Here is a 16812-nt window from a genome sequence, read left to right as displayed (position 1 = left end):
TGCTCAAGTGATTGCCTTCTGAGGTTTTATTTTTATTTGAAAGAAAAAAAAATCTATATTTATATACAGTATATGATTACAAAAAATTCTCATTCAAGACCTGCACAAATATTTTCCCTTCTTTATTTTTAGACTTTCAATTAAAGTGCGGCTCGGGCATGATCTTTGGAATAAGCCGTGGCAATAAGGCATTGTCGAGACAATCAGCAAGTGTAGGTTTAGTTGTCATAAATGTATGTATGCCGAACTCGCTTTCGCACCGTACGTAGGTCGTGGACACGTGCAGGGTGGTGGAGGACAATACCGACACACACATTGCAGAGGTCGGCAACCAAGGGGACGTTGGTGGCACACTGCAAGTGCGGACATTGTGAGGGTTACGTGTCGCAGTGCATGCAGCTGAAGGAAGCGAATGTGGGGTGTGCTGGAGGTTATAGGTGTGCCGTGTGTGTGATGAATTGCAGCTGAGATCGCGTCCCCCAGTGATTGTTGAGTCTACGGAGGCAGGGCCGTATTATCCACAGTAGGCACTGTGTCTAGGGCCTACGGAAGCTGAAGGGTCTAGGGGAAAAAAAAGTTCACCAAGTTTTTTTGATTGTATGCTAAAATACTTAACCAAGATATCTTATTTAATATATTTATATAGCAAGGATAGGCACAGTATATCTACAAAGAGGTAGAGTCATGTCAAACTTTTTTTTTCATAAGGTGAGAGAAATTAATACCGGAGATTAACTTTTCGATTTTTTTCATTGAAAAATTAGCAATACCTTCTTAAAATGGTGTTTTTCGTACAATATCAATCTCAATAGAGACAAGGCGTTGTTGCCATATGGTTGATCGGAGACATTTTAAAAAAATCAGCTTTAGCGAGTCGCAGCGGTGAAAGTAGTAACATGGGGCAGCAGTCCCAACCTAAGAGAGTTATCACTGAAGGCGCACGAAACAGAAGTGCCTAGGGCCTACAAGAACCTTAATCCGACCCCGTACGGAGGTCGTGGAGGATGTTCGTGAATGACACTATTGGAAGGAGTGTTTATTCAAAGCCTCACTTGAGTCGGAACAACTCAATTTCTCACATCTGGATGTTTGGCCCATGCATTTGAACGAGAGTTTGTAGGACTGGAGATTAGAGGAGAGTTCGTGGAGACATCCCACGCAGACAAGGAGACGGCACCTAAAATCTGTTCGGCGAACCACTTTTCCATACAAATTTCGTTTTGGGTGAGATCGCGTTAGATCACAACCGAACCCAGAAACCCCCTCTTATTATGGATATTGGTCGCAAAAGCCTACTTTCTGTTCTGTAATCGCCTGGACACCTCGAACCTCAGCTGTTTGGGAGTCGCTTAATCACACGACACGGCTTAGCGACTGGAATTAGCCAGTCACTCCGCTCGATACATTTACTTCTGAGTGCTCTTCCCTCGTGGGAATTGGGCTCTTGTAGAGAAGTAGGCACAATGGTCTACTCTTGTTAATTCTGCCACAACTTGGTACATTGGTGAGTACACCAAATTACTGGGCCACCTCGAACGCTGCAGGGACACATATAGCCTGCGCAGATGATGCAATAAATAATGAATGTTAGCAACTAACGGTAAAATTGTATTATGGCCATGCTCACACTGGATTAAGTCCAGGATAGTTGCGAGAGGCGTTACAGATATGAAAAGTGTCTGCTGTGCAATCAATGAAGCAACACAGACCAGGAATTCTGGGTTTTTTTTTTCCAGGAAAATAAAATGGAAATTTGTTAATAATTATTTCAAACAACGCGTACATCAGTTACGTATCAAAAAAAGGCAAGCGATACTAACGCTACAAGGACACCACGTTTTGATCCAGGGAGCTTTATTTTTTGTATGAGCTTGTAAAGTTTGTGCATTAAAAAATAAATTCACTCAAGCGGTTGAGACAATCTTACATCGTCTCAACCGGTAAGTGCCGAATGTTGCTTATGCGGAAATGTAACAGATCGTCCAAAGAAAGCATGGCAGTGCCTCTGCCGCATGTCGCAACGGTTCGTGGATGAAGCCCAGTGTCCGCCCTGGTTAATGGCACGAGTGTATTAACCATAGACACGTGCAGTCTGCCCGATAGTGGACATAAAATACTCCATGGAATTTGAAAAAACTCACAAAAACTATAATTGGGTACAATCACAGGAACATCACCGACTGGCGGACTATACTGTACTATGTGAAACAAAGCACCTCAGTGATAGCCTTGAACTATAAGGATGGCCTGAATAACACAGATTTAAAATTAGTAAGACAAATGCATTTAGGGGCATAAAATGTCATAGATAGGTTAGCAACCTGCTTGCTGTACTGTTATTTCGGTGGTGAGATGTTAACTACCTCGCCGGGTATACAGTTCGTGGGTTTGATTCCGACCCTGACGCTTGTATACTTGGGAGTTTGCATGTTCCCCCCGTGGTCGCGTGGATATTTATCCGGGTCCTCCGGCTTTTCCCTCCACATTTCAAATGAACGTGCCTTTAGAGTACTTGGTTGCTAAATATGTCCACATGATGATAAACCACTTCGTTGAGCTATCATTTGTGATAGCCAGGTCACTTCTAAAAAAGAGCTATATAGCTGTGGGCTTCACCTGGTAAAATAAAAAAAAAAGTTCAGTTAATTTGTTAACCATATTGTCGCCCAGCAGTTGGGAATCTCGCACGCACGATGTAGTGTGCGTGATGCACCAATCCTCCTGTATCTGGAGGGATGTGGCACTATGCCTGCATCTTCAATCGAGCCAAAAAAGTTATCGTTATTAAATAACTGCCCACAGTAAATATGTAACTGGTGTTCCATTTTTCGGAGACAGTTTTTAATCGTAATGACACAATATGTACACGGACAGAATGTTCTTCAATTAACTGCTGGATGAGGCACCGCTGGATGACTTGCAGGTCATGGGGCTATGTACTTCACCAAATTGGTCAGCGCGGGTTGGTGAAGTCCCGAGAGCTTAGACGTGGGAGCATAGAATATCAGTACAACGATTGATTTTTCTGCACTAATCTCTGCTGCTAATGTAGTTGCAGCCTCATCGTCGCCTATGAGATGCTGATTGTGCGTGGTGGTCACCCGTTCAAGCACTACACAGGCTCATACTTGCTTAGCTTCCACAATACGATCACGGGCACATTCCAGGCGATTTGGTCATAGGAGAAACTTCAAAAGAGCCAGTAAAGTTATTAAATCACTGTCAGCAGTACAGTTCTTGCTACGATGTTTCATTTAACGGGTCAAATTCTCAATCAAATCAAGACAATCATTTGGGGTGTTACTTTCTACGAGGTCACGTTGTTCAATCTCGATAGGATTAACTGAATAATCTACAGGCAACCTGCTAGAGATGTAACCTGCACTTACATACTATACACATCTGCATTAAGATTGTGTAGAAAAAACATCCAGGTTAATAGATTTACCTCTGCGGTATCAAACGTGACCACTATTTTATTTTCTGTCTACACCTCTCATCTCTCCGTCGTTTATCATGCTGCCATTAACTGATATGTCTATACTCTTTGGTTATTTCGGTAAAGTCACGTAGGTTAAAAAGAAAACAAATAAATTAAATCACGTTTCGGAGGCAACACAAGCCTCCGTCTTCAGGTGGAAACGTCACAGCAAAATTACTGTATCAAGTGGCTTAAGTAATTTTGCTGTGACGGTTCCACCTGAAGATGGAGGCTTGTGTTGCCTCCGAAACGTCGTGATTTAATTTATTTGTTTTCATTTTAACCTAGCCATGACTGAGAATCGAACTCAGGTCGCTGGGTACAAAGCAAAGCATGTTCACCATTGAGCCACTGGCGTATATTTCAAGGCATTACCCAGAGGTTTCCACTAAAATGGTGTACGGTTAGTTCAGTAAAGACGCAAATGGTGAACAGCTCATAACTGGTAGATACGCGTGTCAGTTGTTGATCTTAGGCTATCAAATAAGACTTAACATAGCATTTTTTAAATATTATTTGGTTCTTTTGGTGAAGTCACATAGATAGAAAAATAATAAAAAATTAAGTGAAAAAACCCACGACGTTTCAATCGCAACACAAGCGGTCGTCATCAGGAAAAGGGGGTTAGCCTCTAAAGGAAAACTGTTTATAAAGGTCTAAAGATGGGCGTAGCCCAAGTGTGTCAGCAGCATGGACGGGGTAGCTGTTCATATAGGAGAAAGCAATCTGATCGAGTCACTCACATTTCAACCACTTTGGGTCATGACTTGATTTGTGTTTTCTTGTCAACCTCCATCGTCAACAGCGTGGATATGTGGAGCGAGGCGCAAATGATTTCCTGGTGGCCCTTTTCATTAGTGTAGACCCACTGCGTTGGCATTGCTTACTCCGACATTAACATTAGCTGCCCCGCCCATGCTGCTGACACACTTGGGCTACACCCATCTCTAAACCCTTATTAACAGTTTGCCTTTAGAGGCTAACCCCCCTTTTCCTGACGACGACCACTTGTGTTGCGATCGAAACGTCGTGGTTTTTTTCCACTTTATTATATCTTCGGGACTTTACCGAAAGAACCAATTAATATGAATTCCTGCAGTCACTAAAGTTTTAAGTCATAGTTTTTTGAGTAAGGCATGTTGTTATCTGACCAAATCTGTATCGTTAAGAACCCCGCAACACCCGCCAGACGTCCTGCATTGTTACCGACTTTCTGGATCTCCATAATAGCGTTTTTTGGGTTAGATCGCGTAAATATATAAATGTATCGTTAAACCCAGCACAGTCAAATAGTAAGGGTTGTCACATAAACAGAAAATGCCAATTCGTCACTAGTACAGCACACCGGTGCGTTGGTGAGCCAAGTCACACCATTTACATTCCGAGTACGATGTTTCACCAGTAATTACAACTAGCTTCATCAGGTGACAGCCAGATTTGTGAAGTCCACCTGTTTCATTCCTTAGAGGTGTAGATGTGGTGACCACCCTTCTGCGCTCTTACGCAAAAAGGGGGGGGGGAATTCATGAGTAAACATACATTATGCATGTGCATTATGCAAGCCCAATGATCTTGACTTTTTGGATCTCGTTTTGCTGTTTGACAGTTTCAAACTAAACGTCGTTTCCAACTTTGTTTGCGAGGATTGCTCTTGAATTTAGTAGCGAACCAAAACCAACTATAATTTGCGCATTAAACTCGTGTAAACGTGACAATTAATTTGTTTGGCTGTTGGGTAGTAAAGGGTTAACTGTAAAGACTTGGTTAGATCATTATGTGGCCTCACCAAAAATTAACTACGTATCCAATGAGTTTGAGGTTTCATTGAGAAAAAAAATGTCAAGGTACATTGTGAGGTGTGAAAACACTGCGACGCCCTCCCACATTAATGGACATGCGGTGATATCACGACAGAATCATGACAGTCCAATAGACCAGAATAACAATAAAAAATCTGTAAATTTGTATCAGGGAGTCTCATAAACAGTCCAAATAAGTGTCTAACGGAGCTATTTGTTGTTGCGATGTTTTTGTCCCTTTAAAAGCAAACTTTTGTATGGGAATGAACTGGAATACACTGAAAAAAACGCATGCATACAAGGTGACGACGCCGAAGAATCTGGCAGCCACTGATTTATTGTGCTGCCACCTCCTGACCAGCATGCAGCCCTGTCGGTTGGGAGTAAAAAAAAAACACGTGGTTTGAGCTATAGTTTGTGAACATTAGTTGTAGATTTTAAGACTCCGTCAAGGGAACTTACTCTTTTGTATGTACGTTGTACTTCTTTTATACCGTACATAGCCAACCATGATAATCAAAGGTGCAGGGGAAGGACAACACACTAAACAATGTATATTCTACTTGTAGGAACCTCCTGGTTACACCAGCCCACAGCGGATTATTGTGTCCGTCCATCCGTCATGCATCCAAAAATGGGAGGGGTGGGGCTGGGTGGAGAGGGGAAGGTGGGGAGGGGCTGGGTGGGGGGTGGGGCTGGGTGGGGAGGGGCTGGGTGGGGAGGGGCTGGTCACCCCGTGGTGCCCTTATAAAACTCAACGTTCAACCTACTCACGCCGGCTTGTGCCCGCCCTCACAGTCGGGCATATTTGCGGAATACACCACGCCGCCGTTGACCCTGGCATTGACCGAGCAACCCAACGTTCCTACCAGCTCCCTCCGCAGGAATGTTTGTGCAGCAATGGTAATTAAATGGACATGTGGTTTTGCCCTAAAACTGTTTTTACCATTTTAATATTTCAAGAAGTCAGCTCATTTACCATTTTCTTTCACTGCTTTACCTCACCATTGATGCCTTGTGCACTGGTGCAGCATTGGTTAGATATTTTCTTGTGCCAAACACCGCTTGTCACGCGATTCCAAATATTTTGAATGGGGCATTTTAATCTTTGGCTTAGTAACCACTTTATTACATTAATTATATGTTCTACAATTTCCAGTACAGCTCTGACCAAGAACCCGAAAGATTGTGAGTAAAAAAATAATTCCAAGCTGGGTCAAAGAAATGAGTACTGGCGATAGACAAGACAATGGCATTGCAATGTGGAATTTACACAACTCAGTTCCTCCAAATGAGATGAATGCCATCCATTGCTTGTATTTAGCAGGAAGATGCAGACATTGACCTGGCTCTCATGGGAACCCAGTGCATTTGCCCAGGTCCGGAGGGAGAAAAGTCTTATGAAGGAGGAAAAATAATTTTAATACATTTAATCTGTCACTGGATAACATCCAATTCTAAACGTCGTTCTGTTAATTTACATAAAAGCTTGAAAATCAATAAGATGCATAAGAAAAGTATACGTCAATGAAAAAATGCATCCCACTCAGGACCAGTACAATGTTTAAGCGGCGTTCGGTCAAGTCAATTAATCGCGGCCACAATTAATCACTGGGTGCGGGGGGTACACAGCACACCGCACGCTCGCTCGCCCACCCTCAGTCTTAGTGTCACGGAGCGCAACTCAGACCATAGAAAATCCCCTATGGCCGGTGGCACTCACACGCGCGTGACACCACCGCTCCCACAAGCCTCGCTATTGGTAATAGGGCCTGTACCGCGTCTGATCCGGTGGCGCTGTTACGGATGGGGGTAGCGAACCGGGCGGAGGCACGGGGCCCCGGGGGGGCGGGGGCACGGGGGGCGGCGGCCTCGCCGCACCCCACAGGCCCACGGAGGGCGGCTGGCTGTAGGGCGGCGTGAGCGGGCCGGGCGGCGGCGGCGTGTAGTGCAGCGGGGGCGGCGGCTGGCCCATGAAGGGCACGGGCGGTCTCTGGCCGACAATGGGCGGGGGCGGCTGGCTGTAGGCCATGTGCGCCGGCGGGTGGCTCATGGGAATGGAGGGTGGCGCCACGAAGTGCATGTGGTGGGGCGGGCGGGGCGGCTGCGGCGGAGGGGGCGGTGGCGGCGGGGGGCCGTTGGGCGGCGCCTGCGCCGGGTAGTCCACGCGGCGGCCCACTTCGGCGTATGCGCCGCCGCCCCCACCGGAGGGCGGGCCGTGGCCCTGCCCGCCCTCCTGGCCCTGGATGGGCACGGTGATGAGGTTGCAGTGTTTGCGCGCCGTCGTTATGGTGGTGATGCGGTAGCTCTCTTGCGGGGCACAGCGCGGCGATGGGACGGCCGCCGCTGCCGCGGCCGCTGCGGCCGCCGATGCCACGGCCGCCGCCACTGCCGCAGCTGCCGCGGCGGATGGGGGCACGATGGGGGGGTGGGGCGGCATGTCGGGTGGAGGGGGAGCCGACTCATCGTGAGCGATGTTGGGTGGCTTCTGGTAGTGGTCGTGCACGCCCGGCCCCGGGGCCACCACATGGTGCTCTTCGCTGACAACGCTGGGATGCATCTGCCCCACAGCTGCACAGGGAAGGGGAGAATGCGATGAGTCAGGGGGTGGGGTCTCTGCGCATGCCGTTAAATTGGTGATCATCTTCAAAAGTCGGCAAGAACTGGCTTCACTTTCGATGAAAACAAAATCCCCCACGATGTATTATACTTATGTTTCCTTTAACAGGCAAAATACTCCTTAAGATGGCCAAACATCCCAATGCAGAACCCTCCGGAATTAAAATCGGGCTTTGTGAACAATCCAAGGGTGTGAGGTCGATAAAATGTTAATATTCTCATAGATGAGTTCAGCCCCAAGTAAGCTAGTGGGTCTGAAAGTTTTTAAAAATGTGTGTGATCCACCAACCCTTGCCTAAGAAGAAGCGCGGAAAATCAAATACACGACCCACCCAGCCAGGCCACAGCTCTTAAGCTACAGAAGAATTACCGGGTGGCGGATCGAGGGGTCGTTGCTGCGGCTTGGTGTGCCGCACATGCCGGTGGTTGATGTGTGCCTGCAGGTCCCGCTGCGACAGGTATGTGCGCTTGCAGCCCGACACCACGTTGCATAGAAAGACGGTGCCGCGCAAGCACTGCTCTATACGCTGCACCTGGTCCACGCACCTGCAAACAAAGCAGCCCACCAACCCCGTACCACAACGAGACATTTGGCTTTGAAGAATCAACTCACATCGTCAATCAAATCATTTGGTATGCACGGAATTATTAACAGCGCAAGGCTAACACAACGGGCTGCAGTAGTTTCACAGTGGGGGTTGACATTGCTACGTATATTCTCTCTTAACCATTTCCCGTTCCGAGACATCTGAAAAGTTGCAGGGTGGGTCCCGTTCACCACTGAATCTCAGAACGCGCAAGCGGTTTGCATTAATTTTTATTTAGAGACGCACAGTGCTGCTGTTTTTAAATACATTGTACTGTACTCACCACAGGGAACTGCAGCGACACGACCACACTCTGTGATGGCTGGCATCAAACTGTGCCACACGCCCTCCTGCATGGCCTTTTACTTCAGATTCCGTTCGAAATCGATTTGATTCCATCATCGGAACGGACTCGGAAGGAAAACCAATGACGTGCACATACGTCATCGGAACGGGAAAAGGTCGAGTACTCTGGCAGGTAAATTCTCAAATTTGTATAATGACGCCGACATACGTGGCCTATTCTTATTCCTTTTCAAAGGCCAATCGTTGGCGTCCACTGCGAAGCAGAGACGGCGCATACTCATAGCGAACAACATGCAGTATTAACTAGCGGGGCCGCACGGTTCGGACCACGGACCTATGCAACACGCTGCGAACACACCATTGCTCAGTCACATCACCGCCCATATGAAGTCCATTACCTTGCTGTGTACCTGGGTGACCTAGCAGGCAGTGCGCTTGCCATTGGGTCGGTGTACACGGAGACGACGGTCCTGAAGCAAGTGGGTAATTATTACCCCAAATGTACAAAGTGCAACAAATATATTTAAATGACCTACTTCATTACACCTTACCTGATTATTGTTGCAGGTGTAATAACTATAATAACATGTGCCCACTGCTTATAAGTGGATCTTAAAGATCCCCCGATGTCATTCGAAAGGGGCCATTGTGTGCCGGATTCAAGGTTCAAATTTTAAAAAGTTCGAAAATTACCCGCAAAATTATTCAATTGGAACTATACACCGCAATCATTGCCCCTCACTGAAAGATTATTTCCGCAGGTCCCTCTTGCAAATGAGAAAATCCTGGTCCCTTGAGTTCTCACCTCGTTAAATAAAAAAACAATAATTTAATACTACTTTAAAAAAACTAAGATTCGGATCTTGCTGGGGATAGTAAAACCTTGGATTGCGAGCATAATTCGTTCCGGAAACGTGTTTGTAATCCAAAGCACTCGTATATCAAAGCACTCGTATATCAGTTGTGATCACGTGATGCTCGGCAGACAAAGCGTATACGAACTACTCGTATTGCAAGACCTCGCTCGTTTATCAAATGAATATTTATTTAATTTTTTTGCTCGTCTTGCAAAACACTCGCAGACCAAGTTACTCGCAATCCAAGGTTTACTATATAGGGAAAATCTACTGCACATGATTAAAGCATACAACACTATATATGGATAGATGAAGGACATGCATTTATCAATGTGTGGGACCTGTTGTATGTGCATGTCTTACCCTGGGCAACTTTTGTCTCCCCGTTGCTCATGGAGACTGGCACAGTCGAAGCAGAAGACATGCTTGCAAGGAATCTGTGATTTAAAGCAATTACATTGTTAGTCAATCAAGGGTTAAATGTCGACATGTATCAATTCACACCTGACAAGAGTGATGTGATGAATTGTCATGGTTGAAGATAATTATGCAACTTACAATCAATATTATTTTGCATTAGCACAGTGTAGTCACATACTGTCTATACCATCTTTTGTACAAATTAGTTTCCATTGTTTCTCAAAGTTGATCTGTCTTGACTGTATTGCCTCGTTTGGTCCATCTCTCTTGCCTAATGTCTTGTTTAAATAGTCTGACAATAATTCTGAATAAAAAAAAATGCATAATCTTTTTCTGGAGATGAAAACTACGTGTTCTTATAGGCACAAAAAAACTCCCCAACACATGGAGTGGATTGTCCTATACCATTTGGTACAACGCAGAAACAAATTAGAGCTATACAGAAAATATGCAAAAACCTAGACAATAACAATATCTTTAGTTTTAAATTATGCACATGTGATGACTGTGTAAAATTAATAAGTACTGACCATTCGACCATAGATTTTAATTGGCAGGCCACATTTGTCGCAAAAATGTACCGGAATGTCATCTTTCTTCCCAAATATGTTAATCTGCAAGAAACAGACACACGCAACACTTAGCATTATATTTCGACATCATGTCACTCACCATGTTCGCACTGACCAATGTGGAGTGGCGGCTGACTGCGAGATTCAACCAAACTGGTAAAATTGTCACACATTGTTATTTGTTTAAGAAAAGCTCAAGTTGGCGTCAAGGTTTTTGGGATGTTTTCCAAGTGGAAGGAAATGTGAGCAGACAGAGTACAAACTCCATATGGAGAGGTGCCAGTCAGGAATGACAACCAGGTTGTTCTTGCTGCGAGGCACAAATGTTACGACTGCACCCACCCTGCTGCCCAAATTATACTGCGAACCTTTCCTCCAAAGCACTGAATTACAGCGATGCGCCAACCACCTCACTTTGAATAGAATAAAGGCTTAGTAAAAAACATATTCACTTGAAAATGATTTAATTTCTGTTATTGAACCAAAATACCAAAGAACAAATCATTGTGAAACTATATCTTATACCTTACAATCCCATATGATGGTCTTGGGATGTTTGTCGTGATCTCTGCCATAATCTTCATGCACCCGAAAGCTTTCATCCGCATACTCACCTGCCCCTTCTGCAGAAAGGCAAAGTTAGTATTTCCACATACAGATAGTCCCCGAGTTACGATGGTCCGACTTACGATATTCCGATCTTACGATAGCGATACGTTACGTTCAATGCATGTTAAAAAGTTTTTATAACAGATTGTTTCCTAATAAAACTTTCTATTAAACTGCAGTCCATATAGGTAGGCTAAGAATTTACCTTGTTTTTTTAACTTTACATTTTACTGTGCAATACAGTATTGTAATTCATAAATACATACGGTATATAGTTTATACAGTACGGTACTGTAAATTGCTCTGTTTTGCTAAATTATCACCATTCTTTAAGACTCCTGGGTAGGCTAGGCCATCTTCGACTTACGATATTTTTGACTTACGATGGGGTCGTCGTAACGCATCTCCATCGTAAGTAGAGGACTACCTGTATATGTTGTTTTCAATCATCTGACACACTTTTGGATTTAATACCGTATTCTCCAGATTATAAGATGCTATGTAAAGTGAGACATGGAATAAAATTATGCTCGTATCAATAAAGTTAAACAAATCTCGATCACACACACCTCCCGAATTATAAGAAGTATTCATGATTTTTGCTTTCAAATACAGGGAAACTATTATTTGCGCCAAAGTTTAATTTACAAGTGAAAGAGAATGTGCCTGAGAGGATAACGACTTTAAAGGTTGGAGCAATGAGATCAGTTAATGTGCAGGAGTGAGATCAATCACATTGCTGGACTGCAATAACATGGGAAAGGGCCTTCATTGAGCACAATGACTTATGATCATTATGGTGAATAGGTCAAAAACCAGTGGAGGCCCTCATGCAAGCAGTGGCATGAGCATGCACTTGAAGGGCTGCACCTTCACCTATTCAGCCGTCCGAATGGAAAAGGTTCCTCCAGTCCAGCAGAACTGTCAGCCAATAGACTCAGACAGAAATATTTCGTGGAGCCTACAAAGCATAAATATAGCACCTTCATGATAGTTTTCGTGCTATAACAATGACGCAAATAACAAACGTATTTGTTATAAACAGCAACTCAGCAGACAGTCTGAGGGTCATATTCTTAGTCACTCAGCTCTGGCTTCAGTTGCTTTCAAAGATGCACGAGCGGCTCAGCCATGGCTTGGCTCAGCTCATGAAAACGTTAAGCATGGCTGGGAAACAATGCACAGAGCCGGCTCAAGTTAAGCATGGCTTTGAGCCCGAGCGATGCCTGAGTCGTGTCTACAAATACAAGTCGAATGTCCTTCCGTCCTGGAAGAGCCACACGCCCACCTCTATCGGGAGATGGGTGCCTGGGGCTTTTGTACATAGCCCAGGGGAGGCCACCGGAGCGGGAGGCAGCTGCACCACGCTCCGAGATCAGCTTGATGGGGATGGAGCGCCTCACGTCTGCGCTGCCCACAGCTGCTGAACCAGGTTCTCCTTCCAGGTCATGGTCTGGAAAAATAATCACGACGACGGGAGGGAAATCACACTCTTCTTAGTCCCAAGTCTGGTTGAGATATACCGTATTTTCTTGATTATCAGGTGCCCTTTTCCTCTTGTATTTTAAAGCAAACGTTAGAGGGGAGGCGTAAAATCCGTGAGCTATATTTGTACAACTTTATTGCCATAGGGCAGGGGTCGACAACCAAAATAACAAGGTTTTTTTTGTCGAATTTGGTAAAAAAACAAAACCTCAATATTTCAAGAGCCGCAATGCACGTGAACACGATACGGTCAATACAGTTTTTTTGGGTTAGATCGTGTAAATATACACATGTATCGTTAAACCCGCCACCACCCAACACAGCCAATTAGTAAGGTTTGTCACGTATCATCAGGTGGGAAAGCACGGCCTGCTGCTGATGCAGACTGTTTTAAGGGTATGGATTCCTGCAATCACGAAAGCTTCAAATCAATAATCAATCAATCCCACGCGTGCCAACACCATCACCACGCGCGCCTCTCTTCCTCATTTCCCGCCACCGTGCGTTCTCATTCGGTTACCCGACCCGCTTCGCCTTTCCTCCTCCACCTCGCTGTACACAATCGCCCCATTCCTCATCGCGTCCTCTTCCCAAACCCGCCGAGTTGCTTCGTTATAGCCGCCCCCATTACCACTTAGTCGTGGCCCTGCAACCCCTCCTCACTCCCCTCTCCCTCCTCCTCTGTGGCCTTTTAAATGTGCCCGATCATTCAAATGGAATGGGCGAAATAGACAACGAAGGTTTTATTTTTCTCTAAGCAATTCGGTGCAGAGTTTCGCCTGTACTTCTCGAAACGCGTTGTGCCTTTCGACATTCGCAGTCCCCTCGTGAAATGTCGAGACGTCTCATCACCAAGTTGGCGCGACACCCGCACGGAGCGCCACTCACCCTCCGCGTCCATTGCGCGCGGGGCACGCCGGGTGAATGAGCAGTGACTTCCGGAACAACCGGAACCCCCCCTCCCCCAATTCACCCCCCTGCCATTCACCCCCCCCCCGCCCATCCCCCCCCCATTCACCCCCTCCCCATTCACCCCCCCTATTCACACACCCCCCCATTCACCCCTCCCCCATTCACCCCCCCCCCATTCACCACCCCCATTCACCTCCCCCAGTCACCCCCCCCCATTCACCCCCCTCCCCATTCACCCCCCCCCCCCATTCACACCCCCCCCCATTCACCCCTCCCCCATTCACCCCTTCCCCATTCACCCCCCGCCCATTCACCCCCCCCCCCCATTCACCACCCCCATTCACCTCCCCCAGTCACCCCCCCCATTCACCCCCCTCCATTCATCCCCCCGCCCATTCACCCCCCCCCCCCATTCACCACCCCCCAATAACCCCCTCCCCCCATTCACCACCCCCATTCACCCCCCCCCCCCATTCACCCCCCCCCCTCTTCCACCCCCCTTCCTCCCCATCCACCATCCCCCCCAACTTTCCTCCCTCCCCCTTCCCCCGTGTCATAGTTTCATTTATTTCATTTCATTTAGCTGTCAACCCACACGGTTTAGCCCGGATTCTTGTACAGGGAAATTTAGTTATTAGGCCCATACCGCGCACAGCAGTTTCTCCCTTGTGATGGGACTTTGTAGGATGAACGTTGAGATTTATAAGGGGCACGGGGTGACCAATAAGGTGTGAATTGATCTGTAATAAGGTAGGCAGCACTGATAAAAGGGTTGACGGGTATAACCCCCATAATTCACCCCACACCGCCTGCTCGACAGTTCGCTTCCTGATTGGCCGGTTCGGTTAATCGCCACGCCCCTTCTTCAGCATGCCGCATTGTGATTGGGTAACTTTAGTAGCTCAGTACAACATCGTTCCCGCCCTTTTCTGCCGCTCTCTGATTGGTCCAATTTGTCGTCAGCCCCCCCCCTGCTCCCCCCCCTGCTCCCCCCCTGCTCCCCCTCAGTGTTTCCGCCTCTCACCGATTGCCAATGCAAAGCCGCAATTCCCAACGCTCCCGTTACCGCAAGGAATCGCGGGATTACAACGCGGATCGATCCATCGATTCCATAACCCGCTGCGTCCATTCCCTCCGCCCCCGATTCGCGAAGTAAATCACGCAATCGATTCCCCCATGCAAGTTAACGGTAAAACAAGGGAATCGACGAATAATAGTTATAAACTGTGGATCGATACATCCGCTACGCGGTGACAACATTAACGACGAAGCGGTCAGTCAGTCGCTCCTCCGTATGTTGGGGTCGTGCTCGCATCATTAGCCGGCGTTCGCATTTTAACTATTGCTTGTTACGATTTTATCCGAGGTAAACTTTGCCTTTTGTTGAAGACGACTCCAGTTGAAGCAACTAAAAGTCGCCTTACGGTCAGTGCCGTTGCATGTTCAAGGCGTATTACTCCTATAACACACACACACACGCTCGTTGCTTATAACTTAATATCTTTTTTTTCGATTTAAAGCTTTCGTGACTGCAGGGATTCATCTTCTTGGTTCTTTCGGTAAAGTCACGTAGAAGGGAAGTAATAAAATAATAAAAATAAAACATAATAAAACAATTCTCACGACGTTTCGGTCACAACGCAAGCAGCCGTCCTCAGGCGAAGAATGAGACATTATCAAGCTAGGAGCTTATATAGGTGTAGCGAGGAGGAGCGCCCATTGGTATGCTAAATTCCTCTTCATATGCACATTCTTTTGTTAAGGCGCTCCTCCTCGCTACACCTATATAAGCTCCTAGCTTGATAATGTCTCATTCTTCGCCTGAGGACGGCTGCTTGCGTTGTGGCCGAAACGTCGTGAGAATTGTTTTATTATGTTTTATTTTTATTATTTTATTACTTCCCTTCTACGTGACTTTACCGAAAGAACCAAGAAGACTTAATATCTTACATATTTTATTTGTTTGTTAAGGCCACCGTTACTGATTTAACGTATTGAGTTTTCGTTCATTTGTGATTTTGCCTTTGCACCACAGCCAATGCTGGTTTCAATCAGTCATGTGTTGAATGCACGTGTGTGGGTTATAATGCTTACACTATATAAACTGTTATTGCTCTTGCATTAAGTGTGCGATTACAATCTCTCATTAAATACGTAAACTTATTTTTGTTTGTTTTTTCGCACGGTATAATTTACTATTCGATGTTTTTGTTGATTTTTTTTTGGGCAGTTATTTTATTTAAAATGAAAACATTAAATACAAACACAGTGTACCACTGATTACCCAGGCTAATCTTGCAAATTAGACTTGGTCTAATCTTAATTTTTGGAGCTTTCGTGACTGCAGGAATTATTCTTTGGTTCTTTCGGTTAAGTCACGTCTAAAGATAAAATAATAAATTAAAATAATAGCGACGTTGTGTTGCAATCGAAACGTCGCTATTATTTTAATTTATTATTTTATCTTTAGACGTGACTTAACCGAAAGAACCAAAGAATAGACTTGGTCTATTTTCAATTGTGATAAAAAAAAATAAGAATAGGTTTTACCCTTTCCGGCAATAAAACAGCTATTATTTGTATTCTTGGTTCTTTCGGTAAAGTCACGTAAGAAAGAAAATAATAAAATAATAAAAATATAAAACAAAAAAAATTCTCACGACGTTTCGATTGCAACACAAGCAATCGTCGTCAGGTGTGAAATCCACAGCAAGAACATTTGAAGAAAATGGCGGTTTCCATCGCCGTCATCTTCACGCCGCCAGGCAGCGGCGTGGCCGAGTGAGGGCGATGGGACCACGCCTAGTGATCGGCTGTGTGTGTAGCCAGAAGAGGTGTTAATACCTAGAGTTATTCTCGGTGTGAGGAAGAACAAGTATTGGCCTGTGTTGTGCCCAGTGTGAGTAATAATGAAGAAGTACCCTCTACACGACATGTCGCAGAAGTCGCGCATTATACTTTTACACAACCGTCATAATGACTTGAATGCCCATAACTATTCTATTCTTATGTATGACAATGTGTCCAGAGGCTAAATGCCAATGTTGAGGTCTGCTGGCCACGAGGCAAAGGCTTCTTCAGGAGAGGGTTCGTGTAGTTTTGCTATTCGTGCGTTGACGGCACGCAGACGACAGTGGTTTATTACACGGATCATGGTTCGGGTTG

At 45.7% G+C, this 16812-nt stretch overlaps 2 protein-coding genes across 8 annotated transcripts in view; one reads left to right on the top strand and one right to left on the bottom strand.

The window, feature by feature from the left end:
* Positions 1-5128: 5128 nt before the first annotated feature.
* On the bottom strand, positions 5129-13652 carry LOC144945607 (E3 ubiquitin-protein ligase Hakai-like). Of its 4 annotated transcripts, none has more exons than XM_078874125.1 (8): positions 13624-13652; positions 12539-12703; positions 11167-11264; positions 10600-10683; positions 10013-10086; positions 9191-9262; positions 8270-8445; positions 5129-7851 (listed from the first exon to the last, which is right to left on the bottom strand). In XM_078874125.1, the coding sequence occupies exons 1-8, from the start codon at positions 13634-13636 to the stop codon at positions 7037-7039; spliced, it is 1497 nt and encodes a 498-aa protein (XP_078730251.1). In that variant the 5' UTR covers positions 13637-13652; the 3' UTR covers positions 5129-7036. The 4 variants fall into 4 exon arrangements, with proteins under 4 accessions (XP_078730251.1, XP_078730249.1, XP_078730250.1 ...); XM_078874123.1 differs by lacking the exon at positions 13624-13652 and adding an exon at positions 13521-13615; XM_078874124.1 differs by lacking the exon at positions 13624-13652 and adding an exon at positions 13256-13436.
* Positions 13653-14898: 1246 nt separating this feature from the next.
* LOC144945605 (ubiquitin carboxyl-terminal hydrolase 19-like) overlaps positions 14899-16812 on the top strand; it is a 34823-nt gene continuing 32909 nt past the window's right edge. For all 4 annotated transcript variants that reach the window (XM_078874117.1, XM_078874115.1, XM_078874116.1 and 1 more), the window contains exon 1: positions 14899-15072. The gene's annotated coding sequence lies outside the window, so the exon portion shown is untranslated. The remainder of the gene's footprint in view (positions 15073-16812) is intronic.

The sequence above is a fragment of the Lampetra fluviatilis genome, chromosome 38, assembly GCF_964198595.1.
Source record: "Lampetra fluviatilis chromosome 38, kcLamFluv1.1, whole genome shotgun sequence".
NCBI lineage: Eukaryota > Metazoa > Chordata > Hyperoartia > Petromyzontiformes > Petromyzontidae > Lampetra > Lampetra fluviatilis.
The sequence above is the reverse complement of the archived record's forward strand: the minus strand, read 5'-3'. Positions and strand labels throughout refer to the sequence as shown.

What these genes read in the sequence shown, in the direction of transcription:
- LOC144945607 (XM_078874123.1), bottom strand. Translation starts at nt 13,584, where the DNA reads ATGAGACGTCTCGACATTTCACGAGGGGACTGCGAATGTCGAAAGGCA. An exon ending in GGCACAACGCGTTTCGAGAA is followed by an intron (nt 12,704 to 13,520) that starts GTACAGGCGAAA and finishes TTATTTTTCCAG; the next exon opens with ACCATGACCTGGAAGGAGAA. An exon ending in TTAAAATCTATGGTCGAATG is followed by an intron (nt 10,087 to 10,599) that starts GTCAGTACTTAT and finishes TTTAAATCACAG; the next exon opens with ATTCCTTGCAAGCATGTCTT.